General features: G+C 48.6%; 1 protein-coding gene across 1 annotated transcript; it reads left to right on the forward strand.

The window, feature by feature from the left end:
• The first annotated feature begins 2 nt into the window (after positions 1-2).
• On the forward strand, positions 3-14,747 carry LOC104047647 (ectonucleoside triphosphate diphosphohydrolase 2). The gene is given in 10 exon segments (XM_064469220.1): positions 3-1,716; positions 3,955-4,069; positions 5,728-5,878; positions 6,639-6,798; positions 8,127-8,354; positions 9,454-9,723; positions 10,609-10,704; positions 11,696-11,830; positions 12,983-13,181; positions 13,184-14,747. Coding segments are annotated over 10 exon segments (1,494 nt in total). The 5' UTR covers positions 3-1,605; the 3' UTR covers positions 13,213-14,747.
• Positions 14,748-20,659: the final 5,912 nt, after the last annotated feature.

The following is a 20,659-nucleotide window of genomic DNA, read 5'->3' on the forward strand; positions in this document are numbered from 1 at the left end:
GCAGCACCGGCAGCGGGGCCGCAGCACCCGCCGCGCCGGGGAGCTCGCTGCGGCTGCCGGCGGAGCGCTGGCGAAGGCGGCCGGGGCCCGGGCCCCCAGGGCATGCCGCTCCAATCAACGCCTATACGGGAGCGCAGCACTTGGCTGGTCCCTGGCAGTCGGCGGTGGAAATGAGAAACACAACCAAAACCAGCCTCACAAGTGAGAAGTGACCTTTCCCTGTCATGGTTTGACCTTTGCAGGCCTGTACTTTCAGGTCAGCTGCTACAGAGTGGGGACTGTTTCCTTCATGAGATCCGCAGCCAGGCGCCAGGACTGTATAAAGCTGTGTCAAGGCCAACCCCTTGCAGAAACCCCTTTGGCGCCCGCCCACCAGTTAGTATAACTATCAAGGCAGAGCCTCCGTGATTTAGAGCCCCCCAGACCACTTGGGTCTGTCGACAGACCCCAGTGAACCCCAACATCCAGATGAGAGAATGGAAGCTCCCTGCTATTCCCAGCCATGAGCTGCTGTAACATCCTTGGGTCCCTCGTTTCCCCTCTCCATGCCCCAGCTGCAAAAGCAACGCCTGCACAGATGAAGGTGCACGCTGCTCTGCCGGCGGGTGGTTTCTGTGGGAGCACGACGGCCTTGCCAATAAATGGTCCAGCCCACAGATACCAAAACATTTCTTTAAAGGAGTTGCACTTTTATTCCTAGACCAAATCACTGGGAAACAGAAGGGGACAGCCTGAAAGAAGCACCTCTCCTAGGTCTGACTGACAGGTTTTTCTTCAGAAATTCTGGTTTCACAGATATGTCTTTGCGGCACCGGAAAGAAGAAAGCGGGCACATGTTTTGTAAAGTCGGGGGGTTGGTTATCTTTCACAGAGTGGCTGTCAGGAAGCGGCATCCAGTCACCTACACTGACTCTGGCCTTCTGGGGGCAAAACACCCATGAAGCCCCCGCCATCTCTCCCCCACAGCAAGGACCAAACCAGACAGTCTCCTGCAGTTGGAAACCCAAATGTGCAGATATTTTCCTGTCCCAGGTGCTGCCTGAGAGTGAATGAGGAGGCAGGAGAAGTCTGAAGGAACTGAGCGGAGTCCCTGGACTCTGCCCCAACCCAGCGGAAACGTGCTTGCGGGGAAGTGCCCCAGGTCCACCCTGGAGCCCTCAGATATAAAGTAACCCAGCAACAAGGTGTTTCCTCACTTCTAATTTCGGCAGCTAACACTGCCAGGCACAGAATACCAAACGGATGAGTTTTGCCTGCTTTCTGCTGATCACACAGCTGAGTTAACCTCACATTTCTGTTTACCTCAACCACGATGCCTGGGGCAGTTTCGAGACTGCATGGATGCATTTGCAAAGCTAGCACTGGAAAGGGCATGAAGTGTCGTTTTATTTATTGCATGGAGCGATGGAAGAGAGAACTGCCTGACGCATCGCTGCTTGGCCCACGCGCTCCTTGTGGTCCCCGTGGCTTGGGGCTGGGCTGAAGTCAGAGCCTGGCCCTGGCCCCGCCTTTCTCGTCTTTTTAAAGGTTGTAAAAAGCAGTCACTCTCAGTTTGCTGCTCCGCTGTTTCCTCTTTTGACTCTTTGCGAAAGGAGAAAGCACTTCATGTCTTGGCGTGAACTCCTTCCCCCCTGCCTGGTGATCATAGCAGGACTGACAGGCATCGTGCTCCTTTGCGTGTCTACTAAAGATGTGTCCATCACCCCTCCCACCAAGGTAAGTGTGTCTGCCTGCCCAAAGCGTGGCCAAGCTGGGGGTCAAGCGGGGCAGTAAGCTGAGGACCTTCTCCTCATTTGTGGGGCTGCTTCTTAAGGAGAACCTGAGTATTTCCTTGTGCAAGTCAGGCATTTAAATTAAAACCTGGTGTGGTGATTTGCTTTTTACATACACTGCACTATTGCATAAACTGAAGAGGGGACTAGAACAAGACTGCAAGGATGGGTTTGCGTCCTTCAACACGCTGTAGCTTTTAAAATCTAAAACAAGCCAACCACTTTGGCTGGTCAGGGAAATACAGGCTGGATATCATCCAGCAGAGATGCTCACTGCAGGCTGAGCAGAGGCAGCCCATGTCAGGAGCTGCTCCAGATCAGCAAGGGACCAGAAGTGTCAGTGGAGGAAAAGACCTAGATTCCTCTTGAAAGTCAGTAGGAATTTGCCCCTGTACTGCTGCTTCTGTCTGGTTTTGTTTGGTTTGGTTTTTTTTTTTTTATCTTCCATGCCTTTTCCTCTTCTGTCCTCTCTTGATTTTAAGCAAAGAGCCAACCTGCTCTACGCAGCAGGATCAGATCTGCCTGGTGACCAGGGGTGTTAATCCCCATCCGCTCTGCCTCTTGGTGCACCGCTGCTGAGGTGAGATCAGTGGCACGCTATGGTTTACTCAAACAGAAGTAGGTTAACCTGTGCATTTAGAGATACTAACCCTCCTCCATGCTCCTCTCAGAAACAATACTGGATTAGAAAAAACCCTTGTTGCTCCATGCTCTGCCAAGCGAGCACTCTGCTCTTCCCTGGTGTTGAGCTGGGGCAGAAACACAGTGATCCCTTCTCCTCCCTTGTGCTCCAGCAGCAGCCTCTCATTTTGTGAAGGAGAAAAAAAATTCCAGGTTTCCCCGCCAATACCATTAATTTCGTCCTGTTCTGTGGTAGCCGACATGTCCCTGTGAGAAGTATGAGCTGTCACATGTGTGGGAGGCTGCCAGCAGGCTCAGACAGGGAGCTTCATCCTCCTTCCGCATTTCTGCCCCAGCTCCAGTCCCACAAGCTCCTGGCCCAGACACTGTGCCCAGTGCAGCTGGGAGCTTCCAGGAAGGCAGCAGGCAGCCAGCTTCACTCAGAGGCTGCAGCCAGGCTGTGTCTTGTGTTAAAACCCTTCTGACGGTGTTAACATCAACCTCTCAGGAGGTTTCTCCTCCCACTCAGTCACAGCTTCTGTGCAAGATACAGCTGAGACCATGCACTACTGCATTTCTCCAGATCTCACAAGTTTTTTTCTCATCTGTGTAGAATATGTCCCAGTCTGGGGTCATGTAATGGGGGGGAAAGGAGGAGACCCTAGGCTAGCACCAGGGCAACTTTGAGTGTGGGGACACCCAAAACAGCCACAGAGCTGTGCTGCAGGGTACCCCAGTGGACTCTCATTTCCTAACCTCACATATGAGGTGCAGCTCCACAAGGCTCCGTCAGCAGCAAATAGGCCAGATGCTGGGCTGCAGGGAGACTAAGAAAGCCCTTGGCATCCCTGCTAGGCAATAGGAGAACTGGTAGCGGACAAGGTGTTGAGAAATCTCATGCCCGCTGCTGCTGTTCCTGCCAAGACATGATCTCAGTCCCCTCAGGGCTGCTGCATTGGACAGTGTATGTGCTGGTTGGTCCAGAGCACTGCAACTCCCACAAGTCTGGCATGCACTGGGGCAAACCCAGCCCATACCGCACCAATTCCACAGTGGGGCATCAAACAGATGTGGGGGTCTTGGGTTCTTCAGAAGCATGAACAAGCCGCAGCCCTCCAATTCTTGCACAAAACCCTTATCTTTTGAGGAAACCAATCCAGCAGCAGTTTGAGTCCCAGAATCAGATGCGAGCCTGTATAGTGCCATCTCCTACTGCTTTAGGACCTGTTTCACCTGAGCTCCAGATGCTTCAGCATTCAGTGGTAGCCCTCTACCTGATTTCAGGAACAGCTGCTGAGCATGCCACTGTAGGTCTGACGTTATTCTCGGTGTTTCTCAACTCCTGCTGCTCCTCATGTATATTCAGAAATGCAGGTGGTTCGCTGCAAATCCACACCAACTTCTGGCTTCACCCTTTCTTTGAATGTAAAAAACTAAGTCAAATGCTGCAATGGAGGCCCATGGGTTACCCAGAATACCTGTGTAATGCTGAGTAACCCTACAATAACAACGCAGCATGCATTCAGTGGTTTTTATCTAGAATGGTTCTGGGGTTTTCCAGTATGGCATTGTTCTGGACGCTGGCCCATCCCGCACCATCCTGTTCATCTACCAGTGGACCACCACAGCAAAGTCGACCGGGGTGATCAGGGAATGTAGTTCCTGTCCCATACAAGGTAAGGTGCCTGAATCATGCTCGGTGGTCTGTGGGACTGGCATGGGATGGATGGAAACCTAGAGATCTGTGCATGGACCATTGCTGCAATTTCCTCAGCTCCTGTGCCATCCAGCTGTACACTGAAATAATGATGACAGTGAAGCACAGGCTGCCTATTTTCTTCATGGGTCTTCTCAACATGGACAGATGTAGCCATACAGGACTGGACATCAGAGCACTCCACAGTAGCAGGTGACAGTTCTTTCACCTGCTGCAGGCAGGGAAGCTCACAGAGGGGCTGGGAGTGGTCCTGATGTCCATGTGGATAAGTGGCAGAGCCAAGGTTGCTGAGCTTCTCACCCAGGCGAGACAGTGAACAGCAACAGAGACAAATCTAGCTGCAGGGTGACTCCTGATGTCTTCTGCCTTCTGTAGTCTGGGCAATAAGTGGTGTAGCTCCAGGACAACAGAGGTGCAAAGACTCTAACCCCCTATGCAAGGTTTGAAAGCACAAGCATGATTTCAGTTTGGGTTTAGATGTCATGTTTTGGAAAATATTTGATTCTTCCTCGCTAGTTTGAATTGGTTAGGTCCTGCCAAAGCTAGCTGAAAGGGTTTCATGCATGAATGATTGGGGTTTTCCTTCCCTATCTCTCAATCTTACTTTGATGTTGAAGCCTGATTACAACAGGATGCTGGAAAACACTGAACTCAGTAGCAGTGTTCTGTGGGAGGGCAGCTGCACAACAAGCAGGGGAGGGGCCTTGTGCCCTTGCACACTGTGAGCAATATAAACCACATACAAAGGACGCAATAAGGGCTCCCCAAAACCTTGTATTCATCCCTTGACTGCTGCCATATTCACTGGCTGGGTTAAAAACAGTGACTGTAGCTCAGTGCTTGAAGACTTATTTGAACCTGCTGCTACAAGAGGTCCAGGCAGGTATCTCTCCTTGGTGACTAGTCATCCTCGGTCTGCACAGCAGTATGGTCACAGCCTTTGAGTGGCTGTAGGCAATCTGCAGCTCAGCCCTATGCAGGGTCCAGGAGAACAAAGCACATGGCTGCTGGGAAGGCAAGTGGGCCAGAGGATGGGGAAGTGAAGCTCTCTCTGGGTAGTAGTTCAAAACCAGCATTTCAGACCCCATTGAATCCTGCTGAAAAGATGAGTCAAGGCTTGCTCACAGTTTATCTCTGCACAGCACCAGCTTCCTCTAGAGCAGAGGTGTCTTGCTTGCAGACGCAGGACTCTGAAGCCACCTCCGCCAACAGAAGAGGAAGTGGCTGGAGGAGCCGACACATCAGCCTTGGCTCTGTCTGCATAAGTGTGCCCTTTTTCTTATCTTTTATAGTGGCTAAAGCCACAGGTCTTCCTCTGTGGGCTGAGGCAGCCTCAGCTGTTGCAGCAGCCTCATGGCTGATACATGGTCATTTATGGCATGTCTCAGCAGCGGAGCTAGGGTTCTCTTTGTGTGATTTGGGATTTGCACACATTTGTGGTGTTTTGCTCCCCATACTGTATTTGAGCAGGATGGCTACCTGGAGGAACTGCTTCATTCTGCCTGTGACAGGTCCTGTCTTTAACCATGCCCTAGGACAGCAATATCTTGGGTAACAGCTCTCACACTTCTCCCACATCTTTCCTTAGAAAATTTCATTCTTTCCCCTGGTTCTCAGGTCCAGGAATCTCCACCTACTCAGATTCTCCTCAGGAAGTAGGGAAGAGCTTGGAGCCATGTTTGAACTGGGCCCAGAAAGAGATCCCGGCAGAGCAGCACAGCCAAACCCCCCTCTACTTGGGAGCAACCGCCAGCATGAGGCAGCTGAAGTGAGTGAATGTTGCAAACCCACACCCAGAGATCAGCACATCATGCGGATCATTCTGTAAATACATGCCACCGTGTCTGCTCTGCAGTGTCCTTCATCCCTAATTTGCTAGCCAGGTAAACCTTATTCAGGTCCCCACGCACTCAAGGGGAGTGCGGCATGGCTGTGTCTCCCTACTGTCCCCCCAAGCAGCCATGAGGATGACAGTCTTGCTACTGCTACCAGTCTGTGTAAAGTCTCCCTCACAATTAGTGAATTAGTGCTTGGAAAAGCATCTGTTAGTCTGGGAGGTGAACTCTTTTCAGATTATGTGACAACCCACACGGGCTTGCAGGGGTGCTTTAGGTCAGCAGGTTGGGAGCAGTGGTGGGAAGATCCACCTTATCATACACACTTTTGTGGACCCTGTTCTCAGCCACCTCATCACTGGGACCTTTATCTCCTTTTAGGCTCTGGAGCAAAGTAAGGTCTGGAGGGGGCCAGGTCAGTGGGACAAGGCCACAAGATCCCTCAGTGGCAGGGTACTGAACTCCCTCAATTCTTGAATGGTGGCACAACTGCTCAAATCATCCCTCTGCTTGCCCCCAGTGCCACGCGAAGGGACAGGGAAGTAGCAGCAGGAGTGGGATTGTCATTGTGTCTCTGTGCTACTGCCCAAAGTGGGGAACACAGCAGAAGCCCTGCAGCTGTGCCCCCATTGCAGGTTGCTCCTGGCAGGGTGCTGTAACAACAAATGTGCCTTCTTTTTCTTTTCTGTTTAGCCTCACCCATCCCATCCTCTCTGATGGTCTCCTTGCAGCCCTGACTGGGGCCCTGAAGTCATCCCCCTTTGACTTTCAGGGGGCACAAATCCTGCCCAGTCCAGATGAGGAAGCATTCAAGTGGGTTACTGTTAATTATGTTCTGGAGAACTTCTTCAAGGTAAAGGACAATCCTGCCTGGGGAGTACGGAACTGAGCTGAGCAACTCCCAGTAGCTAACAGCCAGAGATGGGGGGGGGAGGGGATCGTTAAAGCCCTGTACTTTAAACAGTGCTTAAGCACAACTTCCACTGTCTTTTCAAGAAGAAAGGCTCTATACACCACCAACTGGCTGGAGAACAGAATGTGAGATGGTTAAAACTAGGCTGAAGGACCAAACCTCTAATATAGCCTTTCATGGACATGTTTATATATTTGGCCTAACAGACGTAAGGTTTTATGGACAGCACATCCAGGATGCTCACACAGATAACCTTACATAGCCAGGCCCTGGGGTGTCAAGAACTCCACTGCCTTGAGTCCCTGCAGCTCCAGCTCAGCACCACTGTCATCAAACAGGCGTTGCTGCTGTGTCTGTGGGGTGCTGTGGGATTGCCACTGGAGTCCAGCTGTCCCGCAGGCCATCCTGTGGATGGGAGACAGAGAAGCAGTGTCTTTTGCTCCCAAAGCAAAAGCCCATCAAATTTACTCTCATTGAGACGCTAGCGAGAGTATAGCTGGGTGTCCCCAGCATCGGGGCCTGGTCTGTATTCAGAAGGCCCTTGCTAAACAAAAAGAATATACTTAAGTTTCCTTGCTCTACCCATGGCTTCTCAAGCCAAAGGGTCTCAACAAGAACTCAAAGGGCGAGAGAAAGGTAGGTTAGACTGAATTATTCCACATTAGAGAAGTAAAAGGCAGTTCTGATAACCAGCAGTAAGCATGCGCTGGTTAGGGACTTGCTAGCCCTGCTGGCAGCAACGCAACCTCCCCCAGCCAGGGACAGAGTGCTTGCATGCATGTAAACTTCCCTGCCTGTACTGCTAACTTCAGCATTGCCAAAATCAGTTCTGCAAGACTGCAGGAGATGAAACCACAGGGTTCTTCTGACAGGAGCATCACTTCAGCATCAAGGCAGCACTTGAAGCCCATACCTGCCCACCTGGGAACCTCCCTCCCATTCCCCACCACCACTACCCTCTTCTCTCTCCCCTGCTCCTGCAGAGACCAGTGCCTTGAAGAGCCATCCAGGGTGGTGAGCCCTGTTTGCTCTTGCTGGCTGTGGAGAGCTCTCTGCACAGATGGCGGTGCTTGTACAACGGCTCCTCTGTTCCCTCCAAAGCCACCAGTTCAACATCCCTGTGTCCTCTGGCAGTGGGGGGAGTGGGGTGGAAATGGGCTGTACTGCACCAGAAAGCTGCTTTCTCTCTCTGTGCAATAATGCTTGCATCTGGCCATGACCCAGATATAGAAGCCTTAAGAACTGACCTTTGATTCTTTTTGGGTCAGTACAACTGGCAAGGACAGTTGGTCCCCTCTGAGAAGGGGATGGCAGGAGTCTTGTCCATGGGAGGAACCTCAGCACAGCTCACTTCCACGGTGGAAGAAGGGAACCAGGCACCAAAAGAGGGAGTGAGGCTGCAGCTGTATGGGCAGACACACAACGTGTACACCCAACACTGCCCCTGCCACGGCACAGACCAGCTCCGCAGCAGGCTGCTCTCTATGCTCATTCAGGTGAGTATCTGCCAGAAGGGCATTTGCAAGGTTCCTGGATACAATATCAACGCCCTGCACTGAATGACAGTTGCATAAGGCATAGCTGCTAATGGGCAAAATGTCAATCACTGTCTTGAATAGAAGGCATTTGCATATATCTAAAAAAGACCAGTGCTTTTGCCAAACATACTTTCTATGCCCCCCAAGCAGACCTACAGGCACCCATCCCAGGGTTCCCAAATTGCACTCTCTATTTGGCTCCTCACTTAATACACATGAGCACAAAATCACTCTCCAGAGGTGCTAAGATCACCTTCAGGGTGGGTGGCAAGACAAAAAGACTTCCCTTGACTCCTCTGAACTGCTCTTCCATCTTAGAAGGGGAGCCTAAACAGCAGCACCCAGGAACCAGCTGGGACCTTCCATTTGGGGTATTTCTGTCCTTTGCTGACTCTAACCATGAAGCAGTCCTTAAAAGAGCAATATTTAATTTTTAAAATGTGGGTGTTTTGGTTCTTCTGAACTTTGTTTCACTTGAGGGGGAGGTCACACGATCTGATGCAAACTCAGGAATCATTTTAGTCTCCACCAAAACAGAAATAAACTACTCACTGCCCATCCACTTGCCTCCCTATAAACACCACCTCCCCTTATTTGGGGCCTGAATGTCCCACACAGAGACCCACTTCACCGCAGTTGTATTGGGGAATTCCTAGAGATAAGAAGCACGGATTCTTGAGGGGTTGAGCCATTTGGAAGGCAGACCAGAACAGCCTCTTTCTTGCAACTAGAAAGAGCACAGGATTCATTGAAATTGTATTTCTGGTCTAAGGGAGAGCAGGTAGGGCTGGGACTCCTCAGCCTCCCACAGCAGATCCAGTCCAGCTTGCCCTGAACTCTGCAGGAACTGGGAGCCTGCTGCATCAGTCTGGGCCTTGCAGTTGACTAGCTGAGATAAACTTTGGCAAACCTTCTGCAGCCCACCTGCTCGATTACAACATTGTGGTGCCAGAGGAAAACTGTTCTTCACTGTGTTACATTTTGTCTTCCTTTGTGAAGCCCTGGGATGACAACCTCCCCTCTTGCTGCCTCTGTTCTTGTTTTATTCTGCCTCTAGGATCAGAGAAGTGCTAAAACTGTGTCTAATCCCTGCTGGCCCCTCACCTACTCCCGGGAAGTGCAGTGGCAATCAGTGCATGCTGGGCCTTGTGCTGTCAGTCATGACACATCGGATGTCCCTGACCCGGAGGAGGTCTTCAACATCACCGGCTCCAGCAATTCCACCACCTGCATGAGACTTGTGCAAAGCCTACTCAACTCTTCCTGCAGCTTCTTCAAGCATTATTCCCCCAGCAGTGTTTTCAAGCCCCTCCAGACCAGGTTTCTGGTGGGTTCTCATTTACACTGGCGTAGGCAACTGGTACAGAGAACCCATGAAATGGGACCAGTTTGGTCATTAATAAATACAGTGGGAGCAGCCATGCTGTGCCCTCTGCTAGCCAAGAGGGCCAGTGCTCTGGCTAATGCTGCATACACAGCTCTAGTAACATACACATGCACCCCACCCTCTCCCCCTCATTGGCACAAAGCTGTTCAAACAGGGACCCCAGCTTCCCACCAAGGACTGTGCTTCATTCATCCATGTCTCAGCAACGTCAGCTTGTGAGACAAAACTTTGGGGCTCCACAGAGCCATTAAGGAGCTTACGTGAGCCGGCAAGGATAGAGAAGTCAGGAGTTGCACGCTGAGCTTGTCTTCCCACACCAAGTATGTGGCGAAGCTGAAGATCCCTCTGCCACTCCCTCAGCAAGGATCCAGGCATGCTCCACCACAAGCACGCATATATTTGAGACCCTGAATCTAGTGCCCAAAGTCATTGGGTTGTTCAGCTGGGACCAGCTCAAGGTCCTCCGACAAACTGAGTGCATTTCAGAGGAAGGAATTACAGAAATCTCCCCAACTCCCTGCTCCTGAGAGCCTCCCATGGATATGGTGCCAAGGAACATGAGACCCTGCCTACTTACCCAGGCAGGGCCAGGAAAGCTGCTGCATGCAAGCTCAAAGCAGTCCTGTTTCCATCTCAAGACTAACAGATCTGTTTGTCTTCCTTGCACCCATTGCAGGGCCTGTAACCACCAACACAAGCCCCCAGAAAAGGTACCCTGGCAACGTGCCCCACAACCACTGCCACTTACTTTCCTGTAGGCCCTATACGCAATGCAGGGATGCGGAGCACAGTCCAACCTGATGATTATTTCTGCTGCTGTTGTAGGTGATTTCTGAGGCCATGGACTTCATGAGAGAAACTGTACCCTCACCTGACTTGGCTCAGGCAGTCAACAGGCTTTGTGGGATGTCCGTCAAAGAGGTAACTGTGGAATAAGTGTGCAGGGAGAGCAGGAAGCAAGGAACAGTCTGCTGTAAAAGCCCAAGGGGCTTAGACTGACAGAGCCATAACTTACTGGCTCCCTCAGGGAAAAAGGGAAAAACTTGGATTTGCCTGGGTTTTGGTTTGGGTTTTTGTTGGGTTTTGGTTGTTTTTTTTTTCTTTTTTTACTTTGAGGAAACAGGGTCCATTTATTTTCCTTCCTTTGCTGCTGGTAACACCTGGACTTAATTGAATAAAAAGCCACAAATACCTTTTACTGCATATTAAGGAGTAAACAGGAAGGCTGTCTACTCACCCCTGTACATCACCTCAGTCTTCCTATTATCCTCCTCTCCTTAAGTTCAAGGAACACATCTGCTCAGACTCAGGGGCTTTCCCACTTCACCTGGGCCCACGGAGACCAAGTCAGGGGGAATCTGTAAGTTCTTCCCCTCAGTTGGTGGCTTACGAGGTCACCCTCATTTGCCCCTACACTGACCAAGCATCCACACTAACATTCAGATTGGACAATTTCCACAGGGTTTGCTAATGGGGTTGCAAAGCTCATCAACAGTTCCCTAAAGCTTTCTCTTCTGGATAGAAGACTAAGAAGGATGAAGAAGAGAAAGATCTTGTTAGTGCTCCTACTGAGAGAAAGGCTGCATTATGAGTTCAACTTTATTAGAGAGCAGAGAATCATACCAAGCAGTTCACCTGCAAGGCAGCTGTAGGAGACCTGGCTGCCAGCCCTGCTGCTCTTGGAACTGCCTGGCCTTTAATAAAATGGGAACAAAGGCACTAAGAGATTACACTGATTCCCAGACCACAGCCCAGTGGGTGCAGGAAACACAGTTTCATTCTGCATAGGACACAAACCCCTCCTCCAGTCCCACTGTAGGAAAGGAGAGGTTATAACAAGCCTGAAATTCAGCTACTGAATATTCAGCTACAACTCTTTTTGTTCCTCATCTTCTTTTGGAAATGACACCAGCTGGTCAAGGAGTCCCAAATGAACCTGGATACACTTTCTGATTACTGCGTTGTGTCTGCCTTCATCTTTCATCTCAGTACAAAGGGATACACGTTTGACTTGAACGAGTCTGTCTGGACCACATTCCAGAAGCAGGTCAGTTACCTACAGTGTGGTATTTCCAGTTACAAGGGAGGGTTGGTTTCAGTAAAGCCAGCCTGTCCCCACGCCAACAATCCCTAACCAGCTAGGTTCCTCCAACAAGATGTTTTTTCAAAATAAATTCACAGTTGTGATAAGCAAGAAAACCAGTGTCAGAGAGCTAGCGATTACACTTGTCCCCACTGAAAAACACATGGGTCAAAGCCTCACTGGGAGCAACACCATCTTTAAGAGTCTATGCCCAGTAGGAAAGGAAGGAAGCATGGCTTCCTTAATACTTAGGACAAATTGATGCTTAATTAATGCTGAGGATAAACTGCTGATAATATTTCCTGAGGCAAAAGATGCTGCCCTGCCTCTTTGCAACCACCTTTATACTAGTGAGCATTTATAAGGTCTGAAATTGCTTCAGGATCTGGAGCTCCTAAGCAAAGGCAGGATTTGATTCAGGTTCTCCCCTCCACAAAAAAAAAAAGAAAGCCTATTCCCATACCTCTTCTCAACTCAGTAGCAAAGGCATGGTCCCACCAAGCAGGGCCACGTCAGCGATGGCAGTTCAGTCAGCCATATAGTGATCATCAGGCTCAGGCAAGGCAAATAGGTAGGTCCAGGGTCCACCCAAGTAGCCCAACCTGGAAAGCCAGGGACAAGCTACCTACAACATACAGAGTCAGAGACAGAACTACCCACAACATAGGCCTGAGGTCCACCTAGGAATACCAGCCAGTAAGCAGGAGAAGGAACAGCACACACCTACAGCATAGCTCAGGAAAGAGGTGGCTACCCAGGACAGAGCTTAAATGGAGCTCCCAGGCCCACAGGCAGAGTGGGTGGGTGAGTGGGTGGGTGAGTGGGTGGGTGAGTGAGTGAGTGGGTGAGTGAGTGAGTGGGTGAGTGAGTGAGTGAGTGGGTGAGTGAGTGAGTGAGTGAGTGAGTGGGTGGGTGGGTGGGTGAAGCTGGTTGGGGCTATTAAGGCCTAATAGTGCACTTCAGAGCACTAAGAGTGGGCAGGCTCCTCATTTCAAGCCTAATCCTTGGGTCAGTCTCAAATAAAGTTTATAAAGCTTTGGGCCTGTGTACAGAAACACAGCTGGGGTCTGGACTGTCTGCTTCTCTTCTAACCTTGCCTTGTTTCTATTTCAATAGATGGGTGATGCATCAGCTGGCTGGACTCTTGGGTACCTGCTGACTCTGACCAACACCATCCCCCAGCAAAGCTCACCCTTCCTCAAGGGGATTGAATCAAAGGTCTGGTCTTTGCTCCTTATCCTCTTTATGGTGCTGCTCACTGGCTCTTTTGTGCGTATCTTGTACCGAGTGATGGTCAAGGAAAACAGCTTCAGCCACGGAACAGCAGGGTTTTTGACCATAACTGACGGTTATTCTGGGATTCGGGACTCTTGCCAGAGGGCAGTTAACAGGGTACCTACAGAAACTGCACAGGTGTAAGTCACTGGAGGATGCAAGTGATTTTCCTGCAGGACTCCCAGAGCCTCGGTTCTTTATTTCAACTTGCTTGCACTTGCACATTGAGACAACGGACCCTGCTCCACAGGAAGCCTGTGATTCCCGGTGGATGGCAAGATATTCATTCTCCAAATGAGAGCAGCCTGCACAGATCCTGCTTTGGCTGCAGCCGAGTTTACTAGTGTCAACCTAATGAAATGATACCCCTGAGCAGGCAGGCCCTGAGCTACTGTAAAGTTAATATTGAACAATCCTGTCTAATCAGGAGAGGTGGTGTCTGAAAAGGTGCTCTGTCCTCTTCTGTGCCCACAAGAGAGGCGATACCTACAGTATCACCACTAGTAAAGACTGGAACAGCATTAAAATATAATCAGAATATCACAGCCAACTCGATTCCATGTTCTATGGCAAAAGCAGGTACTTTCTGCCAGCTACTACTGATCTGTCTGTTCTTCCCCCTCAGTGACAGTATCCAGCATTCCAGCGAATGCTCCTGCTGACCGAGAATCCTTCAAAAGCAATGGTTTTTGGTCTTGGTCTCTACAAAATGTGCAGAGCATCAAAGGAGAAGCAAAGGGCACAGACACGCAGCTGAGTTCCTGTCTCTCAGCTGAGTCATGGCAATGGCAATGCAGGGTTAAAATTGCCAATTTAAACTCTAACCAGGGCTTAAATGAACATGTTTCATTTCGCATCTACTAAAATTGGGTGCATGCTGTGCTGAAGTTCACCATTTGCACTGAACTGCTTGTCTCACTGACTCTGAAAATGAAGAAACTGTCTAATATTGTCCTTTAGAGATGAGCAGAGCCAGGAACAGAAGCTTCCCTAATTGTCAGTCCAACGACTTGCATATTGGACTGTGACCAGAGTTACTTTATAATTCAATACTCAGGATTCCTCTGGGACTTGGCGCTTGTTCCAGCTCCTCTGGTCTGGTCCATTCTGCTTGTCTAAAAGATGGGCTGCTGTACAAATTCCCTGTATTATGGTAAAGAAGAGGGAGGGACTCAGACTGACACTGTCCTTTGACTAAAGCATTTGCAGTTCACTTCTCAGATTGCTTCAGAGACTCAAACACACAGGCTGGTAAAAGCCAGAGACAAGTGTCTCCAACTCATTTCAGACCACTTTAAACACAAATTTACATGCTCACAGAGGCAGTGATGTGCCTTGCAGGATTTTTAAAGCTACCATGGCACCCAAATCCTTTTAAATCCGATTACTAATCCCTTGTGCTCCCAACTCATATATAGAAGACAACCCCCCCACCACAATATTGGGGTATTCATAAATTTTCAGGCCAATTAATGAAGGTTTGGAACCTGTCAGTCAAGTCTGGAGGGGTGTGGAAACAGATTTAAACAAGCTTCATATTCATTTCTTTGAGTTGCACGTTAGATATTTTTAATTATATCATGTTATTAAAGATGTTTTAATAGACTGTCTGTGTTACTCTTGGCAAGAGATCAAAGCGGGGGTTTTATTGTGAATACAGAGTGTCTCAGTGAGGAGGATGGGGGATGCTGATTTTGCCTCTGTTTACTCAGGAGCAATTACACTGTGTACTTTCGGGGTACACAATGAGAACCCCTGAAGGCACTTTCTTCCCAGTGGCAGGCAGGCAGAAAATTACTTCAGATAACCTGGCTGCTGGTATTTAGTTGATGAGAGACGTGTCTATATCTTTGATGTGTTCTTTGCTCAAACCAGTGAAGAAGGTAGGAGGGATTCAGGCAAGCCTGCATAGGGGGAAAAAAAAAAAAAGAGAGGAGGTTATCAGGGAGTCAGCGATATCAGGGAAATTCCTGAGACTTTATCCCTCCTGTATCTGGAAATGCAATCATTAAACAGCGCTCTGGCTCTGTGACCTGTCCACACATCGGAGCACTGTGGGATTTCTGGCTGAGACTTGCAACCTGCCCAAGAAGAATCCTACCACTGTCAGAGATGGAAATAAGCCAGTGAGATGGCAGGAACCCCAGGACTCCAGGTGGTCTGCCCTACTCAGTCATTACACCATCTTGATTCTGAATACTAGACCACAGGGTCCAAGAGAAAAGGACATTGGCTCGAACTTGCCCAAACTCTTGTTTAGCAGTTTGGGGACTTCCATGCATATAGTAAGTGAGCAATTACACACGCTCAGCGTGTCCTCCTGACACTTGACATTTGCCTCACCTGTGCCACTGAGCTGTGCTGAGTGGTGGCATGTACAGGTGGCTTAACTTGCCCCATTAAATCCATGACACCTGAGCCACCATTTGACATTGAACCACCACTCTGCCACGTGAAGACAACCCGCAACCACTTGATTTAGAGCAGACCCTAAATTCTTGAGCTAAAAGCTGACATTCTCATCAAAGGCACAGTGAGACATTTTGACGGCTGGAGTTCTTCCCCCGGTGGTCTGCGCACTGCAGGCGGCAGCTCCGCTCCCTCCTTTCCCATCACTCCTTCCAAACGCTGCCACTGCTGTCTCCTCTGGCAGGCAGGTGCAGGCATACGTGTTCTCTGGTATCGCCCATGCGGCCCTTCCCAATCTGCAGCCCCCAGCAGCTGGGGTTACTGGGTGAACTAGGCTTGGAATCGGCAGCATTGATGGTGCATATCATTCTCTTTCTATCTGGCACAAAAAACCCACTTATAGGTATATTTACTAGACGATGAGCTAGACTGGTACTTTAAAAGCGCTGAAGTGGGTTTTTAGTTATAAAAAAGGCAAAAAATAACAAAATTGGGAACCTATGAGAAAACTGGAAACTAATAAAAGTAACATATTCCTTTCTCCTGGCTCTGTACAGAAGCAGCTCCTTCATGTCAGCACTATGTAAATTTGCAGAATTAATCCCCAGATTACCTGGGCAGCAGACATCTGCTTAAAAGGAGATTCTAGATTAACTCACTTTGAAAGGAACACGCTTGCAGCCCTTTGGTTACAACGCAATTGTGGAAATGATTAATAATGAGGATTTTCTAACTGTCCATAAATTCTTCATGCTTGTGTATAGCTCCCTCGCTTCTCACTCAGGCTGAACCACAGGAGAGCTCTTCCGGCATATAATGTCCACTCACATGTAACTGCAGTTCTGTGGCTGTCAGCAAGTATTGATAAGAAGGAAATCAAAACTATTAGATATAAAAATCGACACCAGAAAGCACTTTCTCTATTTTAGCTCAAGAAACAAAATAGGTTAGCTGACCTGCTGCTGGCGAGGGTGGCCTAAATGTCATTTCAGCGTGTTTGTAGGAATATGCCAGCTCCTGTCTTTCTTCCAGTTTATACCATTTCCAAAGCGTCATGGATTCCCAACCAGTACATCCCATCTGGGTTGTACCAAGGAATTCCTATGAAAACTGAGAGAAATAATTGTTTATTGCCTGCACTCCAGTTCTGCTGTACAAAGTTCACCACCACAGGACTGGAGTTGTTTCTTTCTTCTCGTTCTGACGCACCCAGGCTCCCTGTGGTTGTAGGACAGAGACCTAAGCCAAGTCCTAACCTCCCTCTCGGTACCTGGCTGTACCCAAGGCAGGGCTGTAGGTATGCGCTGCTTTTTGAAATACAGGTATTTCACAGAATGCTTACGGATTAATTAGTTCACCGTGACTTTACAGAGCGGGACTGTCTACCAGGTGTTGTCACAGACTTCCTAGCTTATCTTGGCATGTCGTGAGAAGGTCATGTGTGCTTCAAGGAGTTCGCAAAACTTGTCAAAATGGCTGAACTCCAGCTTCCCATTAGTAATGCAGGGACTGTAACTCCTCCTCTCCTTGAGATACTGTCCTGCCTGTGAAGATATCCAGTTCAGTGGCTTAAGGGAAGGCCTCTGGAACAGCAGGTATAGAAACAATGAACAGCATCAGGCACTGCAGTGCTTGCACTCATTTCAGTTGTTTGGGGCTGCTATAATAAACGTTAGTGAAATAACTTGAAACCCACAACCACTGGCAGAGCAAATCCAGCAGAACATGAGAGGGATGCCTTTTAGGATTTCTGGATTCAGAGCTCGATCTGTACATTTTTATCTTGTTCTTACACTGTGCCTGTGAGCATCTACCAGAGAAGTAGGAAGCCATATGATGTTTATATCCTACCTCATGGACTGTCGCTCCTGCATCAAGAGCTAATTCAGAACACACTGAAGGAGATGGAAATGCTATCAGAAGAACAAGCCTGAATGAATACCAGGATCAGTAAAACCCCAATTTTTGCCACAGCTCTCAATATAAAAGTCCTTTCATAATGCATCAAACCCAGGCAAGGCAAAGTGGTTTGATGTTCTGCAAGTGCAAACATCACTGTCTGCTCGTACACAGTTGAGACCAGGCAGAAGACATGTCTTTGACCTGGTTTCCACCATGCCCTCGATATGAGATATTCAGAGCCTTCTTGCAGTAGGATGCTTTTAGATCCCCTGTTCAAGTCAGATAACCACAGAGCGTAAGCTGTTGCTCCCCTGAGCGTGTAATGACAGGGCTTAGTCACAAGAGGGAGGCGGGCAGAACAGCTCCGTAAGCCTGAGGAAATCTCCAGCACTACTAGTAGCTGGTCCTACCACAAATCAAATAAATTAGCAAGCAGGCTTGTCTGGAAACTTGTCAAGGAACCTCCTGATGCGGATGCAGATGAAAGACACACTGCAGTATGGAAGCTCTTTATGTGTGGGATGTGAAAGCAGCTCTGATCAGTGATTTAAGAAGCCATTGGTGTTGGTAGAAGACAACCTCTGGATGAAGGCCTTTTTTGAAGGCCTTCCTTCCCTCCTAGGAAGAGGACTGCACTGGGAATGAAGAAGAGGAGGTCTGAGAGAGACAGAGGAATGATAAAATCAACTTTTGTGTGAAGGAAAGCTTATTTTTGTTCACAGCAGAGGGTGTCACCATATGCGCACCTCATGATCAAATTAGTCACCACTTCTTGGTGGAAATTCTCCAGAGAAACAAATCTCCCAAGTGAAAGAAGGCGATACCTACGGGGCTTATTGCTGGGCAATGTAGAGCAGTGGAGCTGTGGAACCGAATGAGGGAAACTTTACAGGAACAGTGCTCCAAGTTCACTGACTTTAAACACGAAGGAGATGTAAACTGCCAATTAATGCTGAACCTCACATCAAGTAAAAGCTGGTTAGCATTATCTTCTCTTTCATGGTAATCACTGACAACATTTAAGACTCTTTGAGCCCAAGCTTTGAAATGACAGGCTCACAACCTTCTTCTGAACTAAGGAGCTCAGTAGAAATCATCAAACCAAATGGAAGGAGCTCTTCCATGCAGCTTGTGGTTAAACCATGGGACTCATCATGACAGCAGGTTCTTTATGCCAAAAGTTTACATGGCTGCAAAAGGTGATTAGATAAATTCATAATAATCCATTGGGGCTATTAAACAAAAGGTTACTTGTTTGTGGCCAAAGAACTGCCTGAACCACCTGCCACATCTGTGTGCGTTTGCCCTGTTATTCTTTGGCAACTGCTGCTGGTCATTAGAGACGAGACACTGGCCTGGATGGACTTGTGACTCGATCCCAAGGCAGAATGCCACAACTGCACCTCTCACTCACCAGAAGCAGCTCCTCGCCCTCAATAACTTCCATCTCTCAAGAGCAATAATTTCTAGAAAACAAAGTATTGTTTATCCTTAGAAGTAATGATCAGAAAGACAAGAATGACAAAAGGTCTGCACGAACCCACGTCACACTTCCATGTTACCATACACCTGGAACGACCCCAACACCAAAAGCTTTTCAGTGCTGGAAGCAGACTCCCACGTACGTTCGTTCTGCAGTGTCCCTCTCTTGAACTCAGGGTTTCAGATTTTTTACCTATATAAACAGAATTAGTTCTGTGATTTCTGTTTGGGCTCCTGCCAGCTCCAACGCCACCCCAGCCCCAGGTACTAGGCTCAGTTTAGGCTGGGATGCTATTTCAGAGACACAGGCTGCTATCCTGCTGGTTAAGCATCAAGAGGAGAATTATAGCCCTTGTCTGCATGCCTGCCAAGGGGAGGAATCGTCTCTATATGCCCCATAGCACACGAAGAATCCTGATTCAGTAAAAGGGGAATGCAATACTCAAAAAAGTATCTCCCCGCTCTGCTAAAACCAATTGTATTCACAGTAAAATCTGTTTCCATGCTGAAAGCAGGAGAAATAGTTTAAAAACCCAAACCAGTTACAATAAAAAGTTTTAAAATAACTAATAAAGAGTTCAACAAACCAGAAATACAATTTCCAACTTACTTTTAACTTCACTACCATGTCTTTCTTTGGATTATACCCAGGGACTTTGGCCCTGTAATAGTGGCCCCTAATGTTTCCTAGTATCCCTGTTACAGCCATTAATTGATAGAGCAAATTTACAGATGGGAAATTTAGAACCACCTAAATGAGATGAAACCTCCTTGCTTGTCATTTGCAGCAGGGTTTGAGGAGAGCTTTCAGAGAAACCAAATACCAGATAAAACAGACGTCTTCCATGAAAACACGATGTGGGAGCCACGTACCTCCCCGCCTTGGTCAAGCTGTTCTCTTCTCTGCTATCCCAGCTGCCCCCCGCTTCCCTGCCCGGGGGATCTGCAGCAGCGCCTCTGTGCAGGCTGGCCACTAAACTGGTGACAATTAGAAACACACTCATGCATTTTGTTCAGGCAAGACCATTTTTTTTTCTCCCAGAATTTGCCCGGTTGTCAGTGTTTTGTACAGTTTGCCTTCGAAGGAATGCTTCGTGTGAGACAAGGTTCTGGCAGAAACCTGCCTCGTTACTTCCCAGCTCACCTTCTGGTACATACTAATTAGGTTGCTGGGCTGCCACAGCTTTGGAAGTTGCAGAGCTGAGATGGTCAGCAGCTCTCCATAGAGATTCCTGGCAGCTTGGCTGAGTTCCTCCTGACAGAGCGCTTAGAAATACTGGCATTTTAATTTAATTTTAAAAATGCAAAAATATTTAAAATAGAATTGTCATTTCCTGTGGATCTGCATGTAGCTAGGAACAGAAATACTGGCTGACTGGGATAGAATTAGCAAAAATAAATGTTGCATGAATAATCTGAAGTGCCTCCTAACCCAGAGATCTTCAGGTGGCTGAATCTCCCAGGGAAACCTCTGGAGGCTCAATCACAGGAGCAAAGTTGTAGCTACCCAAGAGGGTACTACCCCTGGCTCTGCTGGCTGTGATCCTGCCAACATTTTGGAGAGAGATATCAGAAGCCTTAACTGAGCAGAGTATTCTCACTTTTTTCCTGCCACGGGGAACGCTGGGGGTGGCAACCATTTCTCTGCAGGTTACAGAACAGCTTCCCAAATGTTAAAGGCAGCGCAGCTGAAGCACAAGTTATGAGAAGCACTGGCTACAAAGG

This window comes from Phalacrocorax carbo, chromosome 18, assembly GCF_963921805.1.
Source record: "Phalacrocorax carbo chromosome 18, bPhaCar2.1, whole genome shotgun sequence".
NCBI classification, from domain to species: domain Eukaryota; kingdom Metazoa; phylum Chordata; class Aves; order Suliformes; family Phalacrocoracidae; genus Phalacrocorax; species Phalacrocorax carbo.